The sequence below is a fragment of the Dermacentor silvarum genome, chromosome 6 (genome assembly GCF_013339745.2).
Source record: "Dermacentor silvarum isolate Dsil-2018 chromosome 6, BIME_Dsil_1.4, whole genome shotgun sequence".
Lineage (NCBI taxonomy): Eukaryota > Metazoa > Arthropoda > Arachnida > Ixodida > Ixodidae > Dermacentor > Dermacentor silvarum.
The window spans coordinates 157637056-157658952 of NC_051159.1; the positions used below are offsets into that span (position 1 = coordinate 157637056).

The window sequence follows — 21897 nt, forward strand, 5'->3', positions numbered from 1 at the left end:
GTGAAAAGAACGCAGACATCCCAATCGCGAATGCGTAACAAAAAAAAGCTTGGTCTCATGGTGCACCGCATATGCTGGGTAGATATTCAAATTCTTTGTGACTGAGAATGATGGAAGTGTGACTAGCACAAATGTCCCCTTTCCTTCAAATATGGAAGACTCCGATGTCCTTGTAGGCAAGCTGCTGGCCATGACAGGGCAAAATGGTCGTGTCAAAAAAGACAAGGGTGCGCACACACATGCCTGTATACGGCAATGCGTGGCGAGATGGGAAAAGTTCGAGGCAGTAACGTCTGTGTATTTCCGGCTTCCACTTTCGCCTTTGTCTCAGTAGCACTGCTGCTTTACAATGAATGTTTATCAACCCGTCCACTTTCCTTTCTGATGAGCATTTCATATCCATGGTACTATTTGTATTCCTCTAATTTCTGCGGGGGTTACGCAATTACACATTTAGGAACCATTCTTTTTCTGGACGAAAAAGCGGAAGGAAGGGGTGAGGGAGGGTAGGTGACCATACAGGCCCCATTACTTCGTGCAGTTGTAGCACAGAGGTCTGCATAATGGCGTGATTTTATTCTAAAGGTATAATAACTAATGGGGTTTCCACAGAGTTGCACTCTGGGCCACAAGATGGCAGAGTAAATGAGAACTACGGATTAATTTTGGCAATATGGCGTTATGTCTAACGTCTATCTCAATTTAGGCGTATCAATTTTTGTTTTGTTTTTTTGCCTTGCGCACGTAACGTAATGCGGCCACACAGTCTTGGGTTCGAATCCACTACCTCGTGCTCAGGAACAAAATCAGATGGGTATTGAGCAACCGCGGCGGATAATAAGAACTATTTATAAACTCTGGAGCTTTATGTGCCAAAGCTATTATTTTATTATGAGGTACGGAGTCGTGGAGGATTCCGAATTAATTTTGTCCATCTGGGATTTTTAAACTTGCCCCAATGCGAGGTACACGTGCGTTCTTGCATTTTGCCCCATCAAAAAGCCGTCACTGTTGCCGCAACCGACTGTGAACTATACAACGTTCACCTGCATAACAAAAATCCAACACACACACATATATATATATATATATATATATATATATATATTATTGAAGGCCTCATAATTAGTTCGTAGTTCTGGCGGGTTAGAAGCCAGAAAGAATTAAAACAAATGTGATATACGCTAAAGACTAAGCTCAAAAATAAGGATGGTAAGCTGGGAACAAATCCTTTGATGCAACAGAGATGCTGAAATCAGACGACGCACTAAAACAAACAAAATAATAATAATACGGCATGTACGTGAAAACCGAAGATCTAAAAAGACATGATATAATGCGCCTCGCGTTTTCTAACCAATAAATCATGAGCCGTAACAAGTACTTCACAGTCATTTCCTAAGACGCATTTACGAAGAAATATGCGAAAGTCCCAAAAAGAAGAATAACTGCGCACAGACGTTTCAGTTCGGGCTATTGCTTACCTGTTACCAAAGCGCACAAAATGCCCAATAGATAGATACGCCAACACCAGATATCTCTGTCCAGAGTCAATTTGTTAGTCATCTGATTTGGAGAAAGCGTGTTTGGCACTTCAGCTGCAAAAACACTACAGTAATGCGTGCGACTTATTTTTGACACCTGAATATGTTGACGATTACATTATGTGTCAGAAGAGTTCCGTCACCTCATATTGCTCCATTTTATTTATTTCATCTGTCGGTGTGGCAGTGCCAACTGCAAGCTTCTGAAATGATAATATTGTGGCCGAAGCTTATCACTAAAGAAGATTAGAATGGTTTAGCACATTACAGAAAAAAAAAGATCAATTACAGTTACGAGAATTAAAGTTTCTTGCATAGTATAAATCAAAGTAAAGCTGCACAGGTGCAAATCTTCAGGACAGGAACTCAAAATTGTTATAAGCACACGACTTTCAGTTTCACAAGTATTAAAGTGGCAGTACAGTTCTTTGGACACTCTCTTTAATTTGAAGTTGGAAATGCTGGTTTAGTTGCTTAAATATATAACCTTTATTTCACATCCACAATGTTTAAGGACTAAGTTAATTGGCAGGATTTAGGATGATCAGTTCAACAACATCTGTCTCACTCCCCCTTCACGCTGTTGTCGTTCTCGCCATAGTGTCTTCATACGCGAACGCACACTTGTTCCATTTCCCTCAAAAAAGGGTCCACGTGTTTACGCTTGTCATGTCGTAGTATTAAACAGTAATAGTACCTGTGTACAAAAAAAGCAAAACGTATTAGTGGAATCTTAAATGATAGCATAAAACTCGTGGTTATTATTTCATGTTATAATTGTCATGAATTGTTTCTCAGCACTCAGACACTTAATCTGTTTCTGTCACATTGCTGATAACGACATACCATAACTTCAGTAGGACATTTGGTTGTTATGCAGTACCCTGATGTAGTAGCTCCCCCTTTAATAAAACACTTTTATTGTCGTAGTGTTGTTTCTTTTTTTTCTTTTCGAGGAGACGTTAGTTTCTTTCCGGTTATCTGACTGACGCATTCTAGAAAAGAAACTGATGTGCTTTCCTGGTTATCTGACAAAAAATGTCGGGTAAAAGAATAAGCGGCCTTCCTCGATGTCAATCTTTCGGTTTCATTATTACAAGAAACAGGAGCACCTTTTGCTAAACGAGCTTCATACAAGTCCAAATAAAAAACATTTCGTCTACTGCATACACATCTACCGTCTACGCGAGTAAAACAAACTCGTTGCCATAGTACCATACCCTGGACGCCATTATCGTTTCATATTTTATTTCTTTCGCTGCAATAGGTGGAAATGTTCAGGATTGGCGAAGTTGCTCACAGAATAAACTAATCGTATTTCTGGGTTTTAATTCCCCACTTATGGTATTTGCCAAATTCAAGCCACAGCTTTTGCTTTTATAAATATACACGAAGTAATTAGCAATCTTAAGGTTCTGTTCTGTTTATACCGGCAGTGACGTCTCTCTTCAGAGAGAGAGAGAGAACTTATTTAAGAAAAAGTAGGAAAGTTTGCCTCAGTTGACATCAACAACACGTAACATCATCTGTCTATAGGTTGATATGTACTTGAATTACGTTTACGAAGAAGAAATATAAGCGCGAGAACCACGGCACAATACAATAGAAAAAAATATATTAACTTCCAATCTTTTTGTCTCTATTGTGAGTATATATTTCAGACAACCCTGTATCTTGCAATGAGACGGCGCCGCGTTTCTAGTATCCCCGTTTATTGAGCAAACATTTCCCAACTATATATAGCTGCTCCAACCCTTATCCCTTCTTTCTGTGCAAGGCACTGCGAAGTTTTCAGTGGTTACACTGGTTTTCAGTGTTTCACTGGTTTCAGTGGTTACACTGGTGATAACCCTGATCTTATTTTGCACCTTTTCCGGGTTCTATTGGGCAAACGGAAGTACACGTTACTTATCCCTTGAGTATGCGCCTAAGCACTCTCATCATCTTCAATCTCTACGTCATACTTTTCTCTTTCCATTTGCCTTGGAATTATGCACTGTCCTAAACTGTCGCGGAACACATGGAAACTCCTAAGAACACCTACCGTCACTTGTATAGGTTTATTTGTTTTAAAAGAGTACGAGGACGAAGGTGTCGGCCTCACGCAAGAAAAAAAAAACTGCTGCACGTACGTACATATGACCGAGTTGCATCTCCATTCAACGCATTTTGTCTTCATTTTTGTCTGAAAAACCTGCTATCTATCGCATGGTTAAAATTTAGGACATGTGAGCAATACTTACGTCTAAAGCACATCTTCTCTGACCTCACGAGGTACACAAAGAGGGTAAGGAAGATAATCAGGAAGACGACGCCACCCACGGCGATAGCAATGACCAGTGTCATTGCCAGTGGTTCTGAAAGAGAAAGAGAGGTCCCGGGATTAGAAAATCCTGTAACAAACGTTAGCTAATCTGTGTGAAATTATTTGTAGCAACAGCATTTTCGGAAAAAATCACTCAGCCGTTACATTTACCAGCAGACACACCAGATATATTTAGACCGTGATGCAGCTCGCGCAGCATGATCGTGCAGCTGTGAGCGAGATTAGAGGGCTTCGTCATGACATAACGAGCTTACAAAGGCTTGTTGCAAACTAAAAAAAAATTCAGTTACAGATTTTTAGCTCACAGCTAAATTATACCTCGGGAAACACACGTGCGAAATTTAACAATTTATTTCATAGCCTCCTCTCCATAATGGTTATCCATAAAAGACATGTGTTAGAACGCTTCTATTAAGCTTTTACGTCCCTATTTCGCATCTTCCGCACAAAAGCTAAAATAACCAAAGAAGCGACTCATGCTGGCAACAGTCATTCTATGCCTCCGCTATATAATTACCACAGAACGTGCTACCGAAATCGGCTCTGTGGTATTACTTCGTAGGATAGTCAACAAAACACATGACATTGTTCCACAGCTACGGTTGGGCTAGCCTTTTAATCATAGTTCTCAAACGGCAAAAGAGATACTGTAGGACAGATGAGGCAGCATGAGGACCAGAAGTCGAGCTAACAAATACTATTTCTTGTTCGTATAGAAAAAAAAAAAGACGACGACAGGAAAGAACACTAAAATTTGGCACCCATTGCTGAAACGATAATTCTATCAAGCCAGTGCTGCACATTTTCCCCCTGAAATTTGGAAACATCGCTAAGCTTACACAAGCCTCCATGGGACGCTTAGGAATGTCTACAGTTGCTCATGTGCAAAGTGCTAATGTCCCATGCACTTCTACTCTCTTTCAAGCAGCATTCGACTTTCCAGTATCTTGTAGGAATCAACACACAAAGCGTGAGCCAGAGATCCATCGCCTAACGTGATCGCATACGCACCCTTGACTTCTAAGGCCACCGAGTATGAAGCCTTGCCCTTGCCGTTGTCCACAAACAGCGTGAACTTTCGGGAGTCGTCGCTCTCGACCTTCTGAATGAGCAGGCGAGACTCGTAACAGTCCTCCAGCTCTTCGTCCTGGACCAAAAAAGAAGTACGTTTAAGCAACCGAAGCAGTCAACGTGCCTTTTGAAGAACCAAACTAAACCTGGTAGCAACCACGTTCAGAACGCACAGCGTTCTTACATCCTGATTGCGCAGGCGTACCCGTGTTAAAAGTGGCGCAGCCGTACACATTAAGTGATGCAACAACGGCTCTCAACTTATTAGTTTCTGCAATAATCGTAAATACTGAAAGTGTCTGCGTGAATTGCGTTCGGGCCCTGTTATCGCCTGCTCAAACGAAAACCGACGGCGATGCGATGAGCTCTATAAATTTCGTTCGAAATTTCATGCGTTTTGGTGCCTGCATCGAATGCAGCGTCAACTTGTGAACGGCCGCAGAACTGCACTCCGTGCAATTCAATTGCAAAATGTCAGGGCTTCGACTCTTTCTAAAAGCACAATATACACAATAAAAAATGTACGCCTTACTGCAGCTAAAAAATAGAAACAGCTGATTTTGTACAATTTAAATAGATCATCAATTTGAAGACATGATAAGTGACTGCGTCAGTTCATAACACAAGCTACAAAGTAGTAATCAATAAGTCAATGCTTAGCATTGCTATAACCAGAGATAAGCTGCTGTTGGGTTGTAGCCTTGTTTTTAAACGTTTATATTGCCTTCATCAGCCTCAAGAGATTTTTGGAAGATATATCTCCATGACTACGTACTCAAAATTTAATAAGGCCTTCTTAGTGCACCATTTCTTCTACCATGTTTTTATAATGTAAGCAGGACAGGCAAGACACTTCGATCAAGTGTAGGCTAATCAATAAAAAAAAGAAGGATAATGCGGACACAAAAATAAGGAAGGACTTCAAACACAGAAATTATAAAGCCACAAAAAAAACCTATCGTTGTTTATACTAATTCAGTGCAGCGTGATATGCTGTATAATTAACTTTGTGCCGACCATAAGCTAGCTAAATATGACCTCTGCCCCATTCTCCGAAATGCTGGCCCCAAATATTTGTTTTTTGCCATGGTACGTGCAGAAAATATGAAGAACCTTGAAAGCTAAGTATAGCTGCATACGTTTAGCGCATGCTTCTTAAGACTATTAGTCACTGAACGAAAAACAAGCGTTGCTGCCAAAGTACGTGTGAGATAACAAAATGGAACATATATATAGGTGTTCTTTCATTGGAAATTCAACAGACTAGATTTTAATCTCTTGCCAGTTTCTTAGCGCCCTTTTCTGAAAGACCAATGCAATGTTGAATTATTCATGGCTGGTGAAAAAGCTCGTCGGATGACTTCTGCCAGCAAGCAGAACGCGAACAAGCTCCGAGCTTCTCAGAACTGACTGCAAGCCTCGTTGATTTAAATTATTTGGACGAAAAACTATCTTCAAGCGCCGCAGTTCCAAGCAATCGACTGGTACAAAAAAAACGAAACAATGAAAAACAAACTGTTGAGCATACTTGTACATGTATGGATTGGGGGGAGAAATGATGTTCATCAAACGGTAACAAAACTTCCGGCATTGAAATTGTGATTTGCAGTAGAAAGAATGCACATTTCTTCCCTCCTCGCGACGAAGACGCTTTCAGGCTGGAACACAATTTAATGCCCCACTGTACCCAGAGAAAGATATAAACACCAATTGCTATACGGTTAAAAATAACAAAGATCCCAAACATGTTTAGCGCTTTAGCGGTCCGAAATACAAGAACGGGAACAAAGGAACATCGAAATCTAAGTAACGCGGACGGTGCAATGTAGGTGCGGTATTTCCTTTTTTTTTCAGAGGAGTTGCGGATTGGGAAGCTGCACAGATGAAAAAAACTCGTCAATGAGTCTTCTTCGTCTTCATCCTACCTTTCTTGATTTTAGGTTCTGAGAATTTGGGGTATTCATGAAAAGGTGGCTTCCGCTCCCGCGATACAGGTACTTGTTCAGAGAGCAGCTTGCGAACAATTCATAGTTTCTCCTGCTCATGCACCAAGATTTCTTGTTGCTTATGTACAGACACCAATTATTAAAATTATAACTTCCGGTTCTGAAACATTTCTTCATTCACAGGTCCACTTACCAGAACCTCTAAATCCGTGCCTGTTGTGACGCTCAAAGTAACACATCGCAATCATTCGTTCTTAAAGGAGCCCTGAAACGCTTTTCTAGCTAAAGCTAGAATAGAGAGAGAGAGAAACGTAGTGGGAAAGGCAGGGAGGTTAACCCGAAAAGATTCTGGTTTGCTACCCTGCACTGGGGGAAGGGGAAGGGGAAATGAAAGGCGGAAAGAATCCTCGTTAGATCTTAAGTCAGGGTACTGGCAGATCGAAGTCGACGCCTCGCTCGATTCTTAGGGGTATCATCGATGGTGACCTCTGTTGGAGTCCCCATGTCACCTACCTAAAGCTAGAATAGCCTCACTATTAATGTACGTCGCCTCAGAAAGGCTGACCAACGTTTCGATAGGAGGACCTATCTTCGTCAAAGGCGGCCTCGTCATCCTCGGCCGGGTTAGTTTTAAAGGGTTAGTGGAGTGACGTCACGTCGATGTCGGCTGTGGCTAGCTGCAAAGGGAGAGACTGAAAAGAAAATGACCGCTGGCGCTTGACTGTCTAGGCCGTAGAGTTAATACACTGACTCTAGAGGACAAGCTGCTCATAGGACCCATGCACTGAAATTGGTCACCGCAAGAGCGCCGCCATTATGATACGCTGACGTTGCCAGCTCCTGAAACGTGGAAGAGCGCCCGCCTCGGCTGCGGGAGGTTGTGGGTTCGATTCCCACCGCCGCCGGATACCCACTGGTTCAAATGGGTACAAGCGTACCCCGGCCTGGCGTTCGGCTTCCTTCAGGGGTGATACGCTTGGGAAAGGAGCCTGCGCCCTGAATTCCCGTCGAAACCAACGTGAGCACGGGTTGCCAGCTCCTGAAAAAGCGTTTCAGGAGCTGGCAACGTCAGCGTATCATAATGGCGGCGCTCTTGCGGTGACCGATTTCAGTGCATGGGCCCTATGAGCAGCTTGTCCTCTAGAGTCAGTGTATTAACTGAAAGTCAAGCGCCAGCGGTCATTTTCTTTTCAGTCTCTCCCTTTGCAGCCAGCCACAGCCGACATCGACGTGACGTCACTCCACTAACCCTTTAAAACTAACCCGCCGAGGATGACGAGGCCGCCTTTGACGAAGATAGGTCCTCCTATCGAAACGTTGGCCAGCCTTTCTGAGGCACCTTATCCCTGTTTATGATCCTTATTCCTCGTGTGCTACTTCATCTGTCAGCCACCTTTTTGATTATTAATGTACGGCGTCCCATGAATCTCATGCCGCAAAATCTTGTTTTAATTCTTCAACTATAAATGGAGCTATCGCACCAATACCCGACTTTCTATCTCTCTTCGCTGCCGCTAGCACGCTGGAAGCTACACCGCGGTAGAAGCCAAGAGTGCAAAGCGTCGGCTAAAAGTTGCGTGTCACGGCAACGAAAGGACTCGTCGCGGCACCCCGTGGCGGCCACGGCCAGATTACGCAACGCAACATGCCGCTGCCCTGTCGGAGTCCACGCGCAGTGCCAAGATGAAATTACTTTTTTCTTTTTGAGATCAAAGACATATATTTATTTTATTTACCTTAAAATTAGCGATTTCTTGTTACTGAAATTGTTCTCGCGAACACGAAATTAAGCCAATAGCGTTGGTGGACCCGCTGCTTTCGATGACGACATAGCGGATGCGAGAGCAAGCGACATGTTCACTGCGTTTGACACAAGGTTGCAAATTTGCTGCTGCATGCAGTGCAAAGATATTTGGCTCACACTGTTGACGGGCAGCCAGGCGTTAACAGATCGCCAACGCTTTTTTTTTTTTTTACTATTTTCGAAAAGCGTTTCAGGGCCTCTTTAAAAAGAAGCTTCAGCGAGGGGTCCAACTCTGATTTCCCTGCGTTCTGCGCGGTCGCGCGCGCCGTATCTCGAAAGCGATTTGCGACGAGAGCGCCGACTGCTGACAGCTTCGTGCGCTCTGTGTTCTCACCGCTACGTTCCCGTTGAAGAGAGACACCTGGGATCCTATCTTGAAATCGATCTGCGATGGGGACACAGTGTGGCGAGTGCGAACAGCTTTGCGTGCTCTGTGTTCTCACTGGTTAGTTCCTGTTGAAGCGAGAGGCAGCTCGAAGGTCAACTGGCTCGCTACTGCAGGCGCTATCTTGAAAGTGATCGTCTTATTGGATGGACGGGCGGACGGGCGGGCGGGCGGGCTGATGGGCGGTTTGCCCCATTGCTTACGCAGTTAAAAATTTTCAGTTCCCATGTATTCAGACAACAGTTCCTCACTAAAGCTTCCTCTTACGGAATAATAAAACTGGCCACGACCTCTTATGGTCTGTTTACCGTCTTATGGAGGAGGCTTTACAAGGAGCGGACTAGTTGTCATGGTGGCTATATTCCTCGTGTACGTGCGAAACACCCCAAAGAAAAATTTTATAAATGATTGAAGCGTCTCTAGTTTTATATGATAATAGATAGAGAACGTTAGGGTCCACATTTATTTAGCGGTTAGCAAACCGTTCTCTCCGATCTGTCCTTTACGACTATAAAAATTGGCGGAAAGCTTATTTGGTAACAGTGGCAAGTATTGGCCTGAACCGTGCATCCTAATTTTTTTTTAATGTTTAGAGCTTAAAATGTGTCCTTCCGCACTTTAGAATATACAGAATATATATATATATTATAATATATATATATATATATAATATAAGTGCTGTTTATTCAATATATCTGAACATGTATCTCTCGACCTTGGCGTTTGTGCATTCCATAAGCGTATCATGTGTTTCTCGCTATAAATGCGGGAATAGTAAGAAGCTAAAGCACGTTCTTAATAAATTCAGTTTCTTTTGCTGAAATGTTTGAGAGATACTCACGTTGGCGATTCCTTGTTGAGCGATAGCACTCATAGATTTCCTCGATGCAATATATCAACCTCAACAAGTCAAGCATGAACTGCATTTGACCTCGTGTTCTACATTGTGAACTGCAACATGCGTCGCAACTTGTGAAACATACGCGGAAACTCGTTCGTACCTGCTTTTTGTATCGTCATGGCTTTCTTCTTCTCAAAAGTGCCCTTCGTTTCATTGGACGTCGGAGCGAAGGAGTAGCCGGCGCCTATACGAAGCGCCAACATCTCCTCACATAGAGTAATTTACAAAAAGACTAAAGACAAAGAAGCTTTCCCTAATAGTAGAGGCAATGAAATGAAGGCGCTCCTCACCGATAGCAGGGGCTCTGCCACGAAGCGTCCGAGGGCGCTGCCCGTCTTGAGCTTGTAGGAGCCCCAGCCCCAGAAGGTCTCTACGGGCTTGGGGTCGGCGCAGAACACCACTGTCACCGCCACGTCTTCCTCCTTGCTGGCAACCACCACGGGACGCGTCTTCATGCTTTCCGCCATTATCTGCGGAGGGCCTGCGATGCATACCACAAGATAATAAAGGTGAGGGAGCGCGAGGGGGGGGGGGGGGGGGGTCAATGTGAGAAATCAAACACACGGCACACGAAGATACGCGGCGATGGATTCCAGCGGTGTTTATTTCACTTATGTGACCTGCGTATCGCCAGTAAATGCTGTTGCAAGTCAGCGCCACATGTATGTTCTTTTTCTTGCGATAGAAATTATATGGACATTTCAAGGAGATTTCTGCCGTCGGCGTGAGGTTCCGCATAAAGTCCGAAGGCGATAAAATCGTCGCCGCGCGCCGTATGTGCGAGTGAAAGCGAGCGTGGGACGTGCGCTATCACGGAGAGCGAACGCACGGCGGAAAGCAAATAGAGTGTTTTAGTTCAGCGTCTTTACGGTCCGCTCCGCTCCGAGTTGCCCCGCTAAGCCACAGCGGAGCGGCGGGCGACTTTCACGTTTTAGTTATGCGTGTAGCGTAGCGGAGCGGACCTTTCCTAGTTGCAGCGCCCTCTGGGCAAATTCAGCGTAGTAAAACAAAATAAAAAACCGTTTTGTCACTTTTACAAAGTAAGACGAGTAGATATAACTTAATTGTTCATGAAGTATCTAGACGGGTGCTTGTAATACGTTACCGGTCCATTTTATCGAGTGGAAAATGAAGCGTCGACTTGGTGAACGCCACGTGATGGCCAGCGAGTTTGCATTTCGAATCCAATCCAATCCTTTATGACGCCAATGCGCTGGCGACGTTTTTGGTAGCTGTGCTGTTCACTTTATTTCCTTTAAAAAAACAGCTGGGAGGTGTAATACACAAGTTATTCGCGCTCACACGACTAGTGCATCGATGCAAGGTGCTTCGATGCACGCGCGAGAGAGGGCGGGTGCATCGATCACACACGCTAGCGGAATACGGCAGCAACGCTCCGCGCTCCGCTTAGGCAGCTTGTAAGCGGACCGTGTTTCTCGCTCCGCTAGCCCGCTTGCGGCTAAGCGGAGGACGCATGCGCATTCGTGCTTCCGCTCCGCTCAGCACCTAAGCGGAGCGTAAATACGCTAAACTAAAACACTCTAATGTGACTTCCGTGGCGCGAAACGCCGTGGTTGTATGGGAGGAAGGGAGGGAGAGAGAAGGGGGGGGGGGGTTGACGGTTTGCTGCGGCACCAAATGCGTATTTTGCAACCGGGCGCAAGGGCAACTGGCGACGCAATCTGGCGACGCAAGGAGCAAAGCGGGAAGGCAGCGCGGGAGGGACGGGAGAGGGGGGGCGCTTCTACTCTGCCAGCAAATGCGTTCGCGTACTTTGCACTTTGCGCTTGGTTCTTTATTATGTTTGCGCCGGTACGGGCTGCCGGTGGTGTCGCGCGCGCCGTATCTTGCAAGCGATCTCCACACGGCTCTGACCTTTGTATGCGCTGTGCATTCGGCCACTCGGTTTCCGTTGAAGTGATAGACTACACGAACGTTCGCTCGCTGCGGCGGCTGCGCTTGCTGCCAGCGTTTTGACAGTGGTTGTCTGCGGTCATCGAGTGTGATCTATTCATGTGTGCTTGTGCGCGCTGACACCACGCTTGTCAATTCAGTTAGTAAGTGAATGTGTCCAACTGCTATGCAGCCGATAAAACTACTATCCCTACTCCGAATAGCTCTCTGCTAATTTGCCATCGCAATTGATGCTTCGCCTTTCGGGCGAAAGTGCGACATTTATTTCTTTGTCCTCGTATTTCACTTAGTGTGCTTGATTTTCAGGACTCGTGAGTCATTAATAACAATTAGAGCAGCTGTTAGCAATGCAGTCACCCACTGCAGTTTTGTCTTTTGACTCATCAGGCTTGCCTGAGTTGTTTGAAATATGATTTCCTCGTCACTCTTTAAATTTCAAATCTGTGTATCCCATTGTGCTAATGCCTCGAAAACCGTGAAACAGCAAAATATAACCCGCTTAGACTGTACTCCATCCTGCATAGCAGTATTGTCACTTACGGTCTCTTGAACTAGACAAACAGTTTTCTTAGCCTCAGTATGTACGGCATTCTGCAACCTATCTTTTCACACTGAATCATTTTATTCTGGATCATCCAAAATTTTTCTAACTGCAGATGTATCCCATAAGTAATAACGAAGCGGGCGCCTTCGTGACACTGTCGATTTTGAGAACGTGGAACAGCGGCACATTGGCCGAGATGTTTCCTAGAACTCGCTGATAAGCTAGTCTGCGCGGAATGACTGATAAGGAATAATTTGGAAACTCTGCTCGCTCCATGGAAGACATCGAAAACGACGAAAATGGAACGCCCGCTCAGCATGCCTCGTTAGGTGCAGCTGATGCACAGGGAGGCGAATGGCATTCGAGCGTGCGTACGTCGTCGCCTACCGATCCGCGTTCTATATGCAAAGTATATGCTACGAGCCAGCCTACGCTCTAGCACAGTGTTCGATGGATCGCTGCTTTCCGAAGGGAGAAACAAAAATGCAGCGAAGATGCGCATAGTGCGATCGATGGAGTCACCAAGGAAGCTATGGGACAGCAGTTGTGCTATTACAGTAGGTCATACCGGTACCATCTCTAGCCACTACATGTAATTTGCGAGGCAATTTTCTGCTCTGGTTCAACAATTGTCATTTTCATTTGATCGTATTCGATCGCCTTCCATCATCAACAACACTTAGGGATGCCCACAGCGGGCATCGATACGCACAAAACTTTACTGCCTTGAAACTTCACTGCTTTATTTCCTCCCTATAACCAAATGCATATAAGCACGTGCCCCCCCTCCCCCTTTTTTTTTGTGCTTAAAACCACCTGAATGAGGACCTCTCCACAGGTCGTATCTTACTGCTATCTTTCTCGTGACGAGCGTGATAGGGCAAGAAAACTAACGTTAGAAAAGGTGAACTCTATCGCTTCTTTCACGTATTAATGCTGCATAGAAATGTAAATGTTCAATTTTTCATTGCTTGTAAGGAATCTACACTTTATAGGAAGTACGGCTACAATATTACAAATGTTTCATTGCATTATCCTTATCCAGAAAACTGCAGCTGTGATTACAGTACCGGCGACAGCCAAGCATGGTCCGAATATGGATATATACCATGTGTCCAAGCTAGCGCCAGCGAAGCTGTTCAACGAAAGAAAAAAAAGAAATTTAAAAGCGTGGTGCAAGATAAATTTTTAAGACCAACGGTGTTCGATTGTAAGAGCTGGGACAACCGAACACTGTAGGTCTTAAAATTGTATCTCACACAGTGTTTCTTATCAGTTGTTTTCGATACACAGCTTGGCTAACGTTCGTTGGGACACCCTGTATGTGCATCTTTCGCAACTTCGAAGTTTGAGTCTAGCCTAGCTTCCTATACTCTGCCTCCATGAATTACGATTGGCGGAATTTTGGAAAATGCTGCGATTGGTCAAACACAGATGTGCCAGCCAGCGTGCGCCAATACGGTATCATACAACAATCTAATTAAGGCGAGTTCCTTCCTTACTAACGATGCGTGACGCAAGGATTGAAGCATTTTTTTTTCTTCAAGAACAGCCCACCGTGCAAGAAGGAGTAAGTGACGTGCGGCGACATCAACTTGAATTTACGGTTGTGGATATAGTGACCACGGATGGGGACGATGGTTTGCCACGATTTACCACAGTTGTGGCGGATAACCGGATGCAAAAGCACAAGCAGTTTACAGATGCAAGCATATCTACGCGATCAATGTGCGGGTCTTACCTCGAATATCGATGCGCACTTCCGGCGACTGGACGCGATAGGGCTGGTTCTTGACCACGTTGCTCGCCTCGCAGCGGTAGATTCCCTGGTGGCTGTAGCTGGCATTGGCCACCGTTAGCGATGCGTTGCGGCCACGGATGTTCCAGACGTTGGGGTCTCGGCCGTTCTGCTGTAGCCACGTAATCCTAGTTGATAAAATAAAAGACTCAGTGTAGACAATCACCCGTCACAGAGTTGCTGCCACATGCCCTTATACTTAAAAAAATTAACCGAATAACTTATAAAAAATTTGTCAAAACTTACGCATCTGCCAAAAAATACACATGGTTATTTGTCGCTTTTTAATTTGAATAACTGTATAATGATCGTCAGAAGCGATCACAGACAACCTTACCCATAAGCTTAAATTAGCTGCCTAAAGCACTTATTAACGAAATAGCGAAATGTATCGGTCAGCTTCTGCAAGGATATCAGCGATTCCAGTTGCGGCTTATAAATTTCGTAAGCATTACCGCCAGAGTTATATTTAATAACTTATAAAGTCATGCTAGAGCAGCTCATAGGGCGAGAAGTTTCCTAGAAGTCACGCACAAGCCAGTCCTGCATAGAATTATTTTAGGAATAAATGTGACTCCTGATTGCTACGCGGGAGCTCCGTGAAGACGACAGAACTCGAATGCGCACTGATTCGTTCGGTGCAGCTGGCGCACAATGTTCAGCTCTCGATATTAATCTTCCTTGTAAGACCGCTACTAAATAACACTATTTGACAAGGAAATACGTTAAGGTAATAAACTTACGACAGAGTGAATGTAATTGCGCGTCAGTAGGCATCCAAGCTATTAATTCAGCGCCTGCAAAAATCCACCTGATCAAGCCGAATTGTAAAAACAGGTCAACTGTACGTCGTAGCTAGTTGCTGCAACAGCTATTGTTATCGGGACACACGCGTCAACCTGGTTTCAAGTAAAGATGATCAGCGAGAAAAAACGCTCACTTGGGCACGGGGTTTCCTTCCGCAACACAGTGCAACGTCATGACGTCGTCCACGTTGAAAGTGGCCGGCGACGAAGGGTCCACTTGGATGATCTTCGGCCTGTCTGCTCGTCAAATGATGGACAAAAGATAATTAAGAATACATTGTTTCAGTTATCAGAACAATTGATTCTCATAATGATTCCCGAGAATTTACGTACAAGAACAGCATGTTTACTGTGAGATACGGCGTATCTAAGCCAGAATCTACACTTCGCTGGTTTTATGGAACCAGCATTTGCAATAAAGAAACCGTTACAAATGGCGGATGGCTCATTATCTGGCGATGACACGAATTTAATACCAAGTAAATATTTGCATCCTCCAAATGGTGGCATTACGGCGGCAGTATGAGTATGTGGTCAAAATGTTTGCGGCTTGGTCCTAACGCTTTTCTATTTCTCTTTCTGCATTTCTCTCTTTCTGTGGGCTTTCTTTTCTCTTTTTTTTTGCAATTTGTGATGTGGCACTTCAACTTCTAGGCAAAAACACTTACCGGCCAACTACTTTTTTCTACCTGAGCAAAAAAAAGCCATATTCAGACAAATTACATTTAGTCAGCGGTTACCTAGCTTCGATACAAAAAAAAAAAAAAAAATCGCAGGCAAGGCAGCCGCGAACATTTTCGCTAAACTTTCGGAGGCCCTCCCTAATGCAGAAACACGAACGCCAGATGGCGTGACCACGTACGGAGCTTAGGCGTATATCAAGCCTAATGAGATAAGCTGGAAAGGGAGAAGGAGAAAAAAAAAGCAAATAAAGAGAGCATAGGCCACAGTATAACGAGACTCAGAGCGCGCCGCAGCCACATTACGCACGTCTGCATGCATGCTTCTACCTTGCTATCGTATATTTCCGATAGAACCAAGCTGCACGCATCGAGGCTGGTGTGCGAAAAGTCTGAGATATTCGGTTCAGACTGTCTTGTTTGCACACTAAGAGATGCGTTTATGCGGTCTGCTTGGCAGATTGCTTAGGACGAAAATAGCTCAACTACTGACCTTGCAGAATTAAAAGGTCACCGGGTTTCACTCTCTTCTGTGAAAATATACACTCGGGCACATGCGCAAGAGGTGGAGTACTAAATGTTTTATGACGGTGCAAAGTTCCACCACTGTAAATGTCCACGCATTATATTTCTTTCTAAGATTGCTATTCGCCGTATTTCTTATTAAAATGAGCGGCATTGTAACCTCCATTGTAAACCAGATTATCATTAATGTTTGTATCTCTTTCTCTATAAATGAGATACTTATTATTTACTGTATATAGTGAAGGTCTTCGTTATTCAGCTCAAAAAAAAAGACTCCATGAATAAATGGCGCAGACTACTCCCATATTTTTGATCAAAAGAGCCAGAAAACTAATAAAGATCCCTTGTGGTAACTGCAACATCATCCTCTATTAACATGGCTTAGGAAATGTGGTTCCGTTATCCGTGCTAATCTCCTCCGCAGTTTTGTACGTTCCATAACGAAAATTGCCGCATGCTTGAACTGCAAGGAACATAAGGACGATGAAATGTTGCGCCAGGAGTACACAACACATTATAATGCGTTATAGTGTTTTCGCTATTTGAGCATATCTATGGGACGATATGCCAATGAGATGCTTCTGACACTATCAGCTGAAACTTGACATTCCCAGCCCAAGTACTGTTCTACCAACCTACAGCCTATGCTAGAGGTAAATTCCACTAATAATGCCTTGCTCAAGGTAGTTTGGATTCGAAGCAAATATAAAGGATTGGATAAACCGAATGAATCACTTTTGCTGCGATAGATACGTTACGCCAGGTTTTCGCCTCTTCGCCGTCGCCGCACTTTGAGCCGTGGCCGCACTGTGACGTCACACCACGACCCTCGATTCTCCAGCAACTCGGGTCGTCACGATCGCTGCGCGGCCACCGCTCCTGCCGTTGGGCGCTCGCCGCGCCCTCTGTGTGACGTCACACCACAGGCCTCGATTCTCCGGCGACTCGGCTCATCGCGGTCGCCGCGCGGCCACCGCTCCTACAGGCGCGCGTCCGCCGCTGCCTGGCAACTAGAGTGTACTAGAATACGGTCTAGTACACTATACTGGCAACCGCCACAGCTGGCTTACAGCTGGCGCGCTCGCCACGCCCTCTGTGTGACGCCACACCACGGGCCTCGATTCTCCGGCAACTCGCCTCGTCGCGGTCACCGCGCGGCCACCGCTCCTGCCGTTGGGCGCTCGCTGCGCCCTTTGTATGACGTCACACCCCGCGCTCCGCAGCTTTGATAACCGGGAGTATTGGCCCTTTGCGCGGCGCTCCCGTGGGCGCTGCCATGTTTGATCACGTGGTTGCTTGCCTCAGCCGCCTCCGTTGCCTCCGTGTTTACAATGCAAGCGCGTGACGCCGGTGCGGTGCAGCAAACCTCCGTTTCGACGCATATCGTAGATGGTGACTGTGTAGACGACACGAAGCTTTGGTCACAGCTTTAGAGGACATGTAAGTGCTTTTAGAGCCCATTACGCCTTGTCCAAACGGCGCGAGCAGCGTATACGGTGTTCGTACTAAAAACGAGGCTAGAAATGTATTCCAAGCTGTCCAAACTTTCCGCTTATGAATTAAATCGGGATCAGTGTGCTCTGCGTTCTTTATTTGGCAAACACTTTGAACCAGCGGCTTGTCATATTTCTGACTTGGTAAAGTTCCTCGATCGGTGCGGCCACTATCTGATTGTTTATTTTCAGGGTAATCACTCGCAGGTGTGCTCTGCTGCGATAAATTTGTTCTTGCTGCGCACAAAGGCTTGGAATGTAAATGTTCTGTACTTTGCGATAGCTCGTAGCAAAGACGTATTATCGCTAGTCCCTCGCTTATTCTGTGGACCATCACGAAACATTCAGCCTCCAACCTTCGTGTTTTGTCGGTGTGGTCGCCGTCACTCATGCTTCGGCACATTGATTCAAGTGTGCGCCTATTCACTCACACGTTGGCTATAGGGTGGGCGTAAGTTTTCGTGCGAGTAAGGGTGGATGTGTGTAGATAACGTGCGGGAAACTTACTATTCCAGTAAGTGGCACTACTTCATTTTGTAACGAGCGGTACTCAATCCCAAGTGCCGACGTTCCGGAGTGAAGTCCTTTCTTTGGACGTTAGCTATACAGCGCAGGCGGATGAAATATTTTTTTTTAATCCTTGAGGAAAGCCGTGCATCGCGAAGGGCGGCAACACAGGCAGTCCTTATGTAGCCGTGGTGACACAGGTTGATTCCATTCAATTATATGTGAATCACTATTTTTGCAGCGAACTACCGCACACGTCTTCCCTTTATCGTTACACATTTTGCAGTATGAATTGGGCACAGTGCATTAACGCACACCCAGATGCATTTTCGACAGCTGATCGCAGAGTAGCAGGGCAGAAGCAGTAATGGTTTCGTATTCGTGCGCATTCGCTGAGGCAACGTATGGCGCGCGGCCGAAAGCGCCATCTCGTTCCTCTAGAGCAAACTGCTCCGCGAAAAGGGTCAAAAGAAGGGGAGAGCTCGCGCCGCCGCAGCCATAGTTGAGGCCGCAGTATGGATGGTGTCTAACTACAAGCGAAGCCTAAGCGCATCCGGGGGTCTGTAGCTATGCTACTCGACTAGGTTTAACCAGAGCTAAACGACAGCCAATTTTTTTGCAATCCAACATATGTAAGGCGATTTCATTAACTCCGCCTGGCACTGCCGTTGAAAACGTATGGTTTACAGTGACTTTGAATGAGGAAAGAAAGGGTGTCGACTACGATAGCTGCTAAAGACTCTGAAGTTTCGAGCGCGCGAAGCGAGGACATAGAGCCGAACAAGTGAAAGGAACAGCACTCACATTTGACGTTGACGGTGACCTGTATTTCGGCGCTCTCTCCGAAGTCGTTCTTGGCCGAGCAGCTGTAGACGCCGGAGTCTGTGCGCTGGATGGAGCTGAAGTGAATGCTGTGGCTGATGTCGTAGATGCTCGACTGGCCGGACTTGCGCCACAGGATGTTCGCCGGCGGGTTGGCGTCCGCCACGCAATTCAGCGTCAGCGAGCCGCCCTCTTCGACCTCCTCGCGAGGATGGCCCTCGTACTTGATCTCGGGAGGGTCTGCGCAAACAGGGGCAAGGGCGTTCTTACTCAAGCATCTCGCACGCCAAAGCACCTTAAAAATGTTTAGCAGTCACATTGATTTGTCGCACTCCTTGCTTGTTAGCTCAACGAAAAAAAAATCTTCCTTCGAAGGTTTGTCAACTGGGTCAGTTGCGAAGATGTCATGGTGAAAAAATACTGCGAACGGGACGCAAAGAAAGGACGACGACACGAGGGCTTACTCGCAACTTGTTTTCTTTAATTATATGATTATTATTGAAAGAAGCACAGATTATATACTACCGTGATAGACCAAGAAATCAGGTCTTATTGAAGCTTAACAACGACGAGGAACTATTCAGGAAAGATAAATGGTTGTCAAGAAAGCAAATTTAATACGACAAAATTTTTATTTCTTTGCGCCCATGTCACGATCACGCTCATTTTCACTATGGCAGACTCCCTTCGAACAAAAAAAGCAGTCACGTTTCGGAAAACGCTGAAGGAGCAGCCTAATTATGATGCAGCAGTTCTTTTGCGAACAACGGGACAATGTAAAGGCAAGGTATAGGGAATGTATACATAATATATATAAGAATCAGGTGTTTAGGAAAGCAGGAAATAAGCACATGCCCTCACGGAGCGCATATCTGCACATCCTAAACAACTAAACTTATCCGAATGTGGAGCTGGTACTGGCCAATTTTCGTTTTCCCACAAAATCACATTTGCTCTCTGGTTTGGTTTTTGTTCGTATGTTTAGTCCCATGCTTCTACGAAAAAAGCGATAGGATGAGCTGCGTACGACAAATATTTCTCTGCCGGCACGCAGAAAATGCCCGGAGCGCCTTGTTTGTGGACGCGCGACAATGGGGAAAAGAAAAAAGGAGGCTCTTATTTCCGCCGCCCTGCCACAAAGAAACCCTGGGGCGCATGCGATATGGGACTCCCGCTTCCTTATAAGGCCCACGGAAATGCTTATACGGGAAACCCAGGACGCTTTTCCTCACCCTTTACCATACGCCATTCGTGTTTGGCGCGCCTTCTTCAGGGCAAGTTGTCTCTCACTTTTGCCTCGCAACCAAATAAAGGCTAAGCGCCCGACTAGAGCCGCGATAAGGTAGAACTGCTCCCGCATGTAGTCATGCGGCCCCCCAAAAAAGTTCGTAAGAAATGCGGGCCATTGCGTATCGCATGCGCATAAGGAATCATGGGATAAATGCAGCTAAATACGACTGACCGTTTCGCTTAAACGCGAAGCAATGACAAGGAGATCTTGCTTCTATTCTGCGTCTTATACTGCCTACCAAACGATACGGACAATACACTCAGTTCGCGGGTAAGGGAGCTTCTAAAAGCGCGACAGCCAAAGTTGGTGAAAGAGAAGGTTGCCAGTCATTCCCGATGTTCCTTTTTCCCAGTGATCATTGCCACAAATCCCAAATGGAAGAAAGGATTCGTTTTCATTTCAATAAAATAGAGCAAGCAACTTGTTCCATTGTTTACTGTGGTTCACACAAATGCCGGTGGCAGGTCACAAAGGCGACAAGAAGCAAAAATAGCCAAGATTTTCTGCGTTGCGGATAGCTGCGAATTGCTCAAGTTCTCAATTAGAAACTATTAAAGTTACGTGTTTAATCTGCCAGAAATGAGGAGGACGGACGGGGAATCTTGCAGATTAAAAAAAATATACTTTTAAACAACAATAATTTTAGCGACAATAAGTTCTGCTGATTAATAATCCACATTGAAATAGCACATTGGTTTGAAAGAATAGATTAGAAGGCAACTAAAGTAATGTTAAACTTAGAGTTGTGGATTATTACTTTACTGCAATCGGAGTAAGTAGCAAAATTAAAATGAAAATATATTTACAAATTATACCTCATCATGAGCAAGACTTCATTACTCAAACGCCATTTTCCACAAGTTCATGCAGGAACATCTTGAAACCATGATTGGGCGTAATCAGAATCTTCGACGAAATTCTTAAGATTTCACACAGACTCACAGAAGGTATTCTGCGCGCTACAAACCAGTATAGTATAGAAAAAATATATTTCTGTGAAGCAGCAGTTTCGGTAATAAGCAAAGGCAAATTATGGTCTTGGTTAAGCGGTTGCAACGTGGCGCGACCACGACATTTAGAAAGTACAGGCTTCGTTTAAATTGTTCCCCATCGAAGTTGTGTTCTCAAGCAAAGAAATATGTTTAACATCGTTTGTGATAAAAATATTTAAAAAACATAATATGCGACACAAAAGCCTCTTTAGAGCAGTTAATCTGTCAAGTAAACACCCATTACCACCCTGCAGATTTTACTAGGAATCTCTCATTTATTTTAATCCGAAGAAAAACATCAGAACAAGGTACGTTGGAAAGAAATTTTAAAATAATACAATATCATTAGACCAACAAAGTGGAGTGGCGACACCCGCCCTAAAATATTGATTCAGCTACTTCATACGGAGGACGTGTATTCTCCGTCAGCAGTTTGAAGCGAAAGACAAACATTCGCATTGTCTTGAAAGAACTTGTTTTCTGAGGGCTTCACAAGAATTTAAGATCTACGGCGGTCGTAACCTCTCGTTGATTACCTCGCATGATTG

At 45.0% G+C, this 21897-nt stretch overlaps 1 protein-coding gene across 3 annotated transcripts in view; it reads right to left on the minus strand.

Moving 5' to 3' along the window:
- LOC119456291 (hemicentin-2-like) overlaps window positions 1-21897 on the minus strand; it is a 346474-nt gene that overhangs the window by 20682 nt on the left and 303895 nt on the right. For 2 of the 3 annotated variants that reach the window (XM_037717982.2, XM_049669707.1), the window contains exons 4-9: window positions 19049-19306; window positions 15174-15276; window positions 14177-14361; window positions 10268-10458; window positions 4882-5017; window positions 3788-3901 (exon numbers count right to left, since the gene is read on the minus strand). In XM_037717982.2, coding sequence (XP_037573910.1) covers window positions 3788-3901; window positions 4882-5017; window positions 10268-10458; window positions 14177-14361; window positions 15174-15276; window positions 19049-19306 — 987 coding nt within the window. Of the gene's footprint in view, window positions 1-1968; window positions 2242-3787; window positions 3902-4881; window positions 5018-10267; window positions 10459-14176; window positions 14362-15173; window positions 15277-19048; window positions 19307-21897 lie in introns of those variants that run through there. The other variant, XM_049669708.1, reaches the window with a different exon arrangement.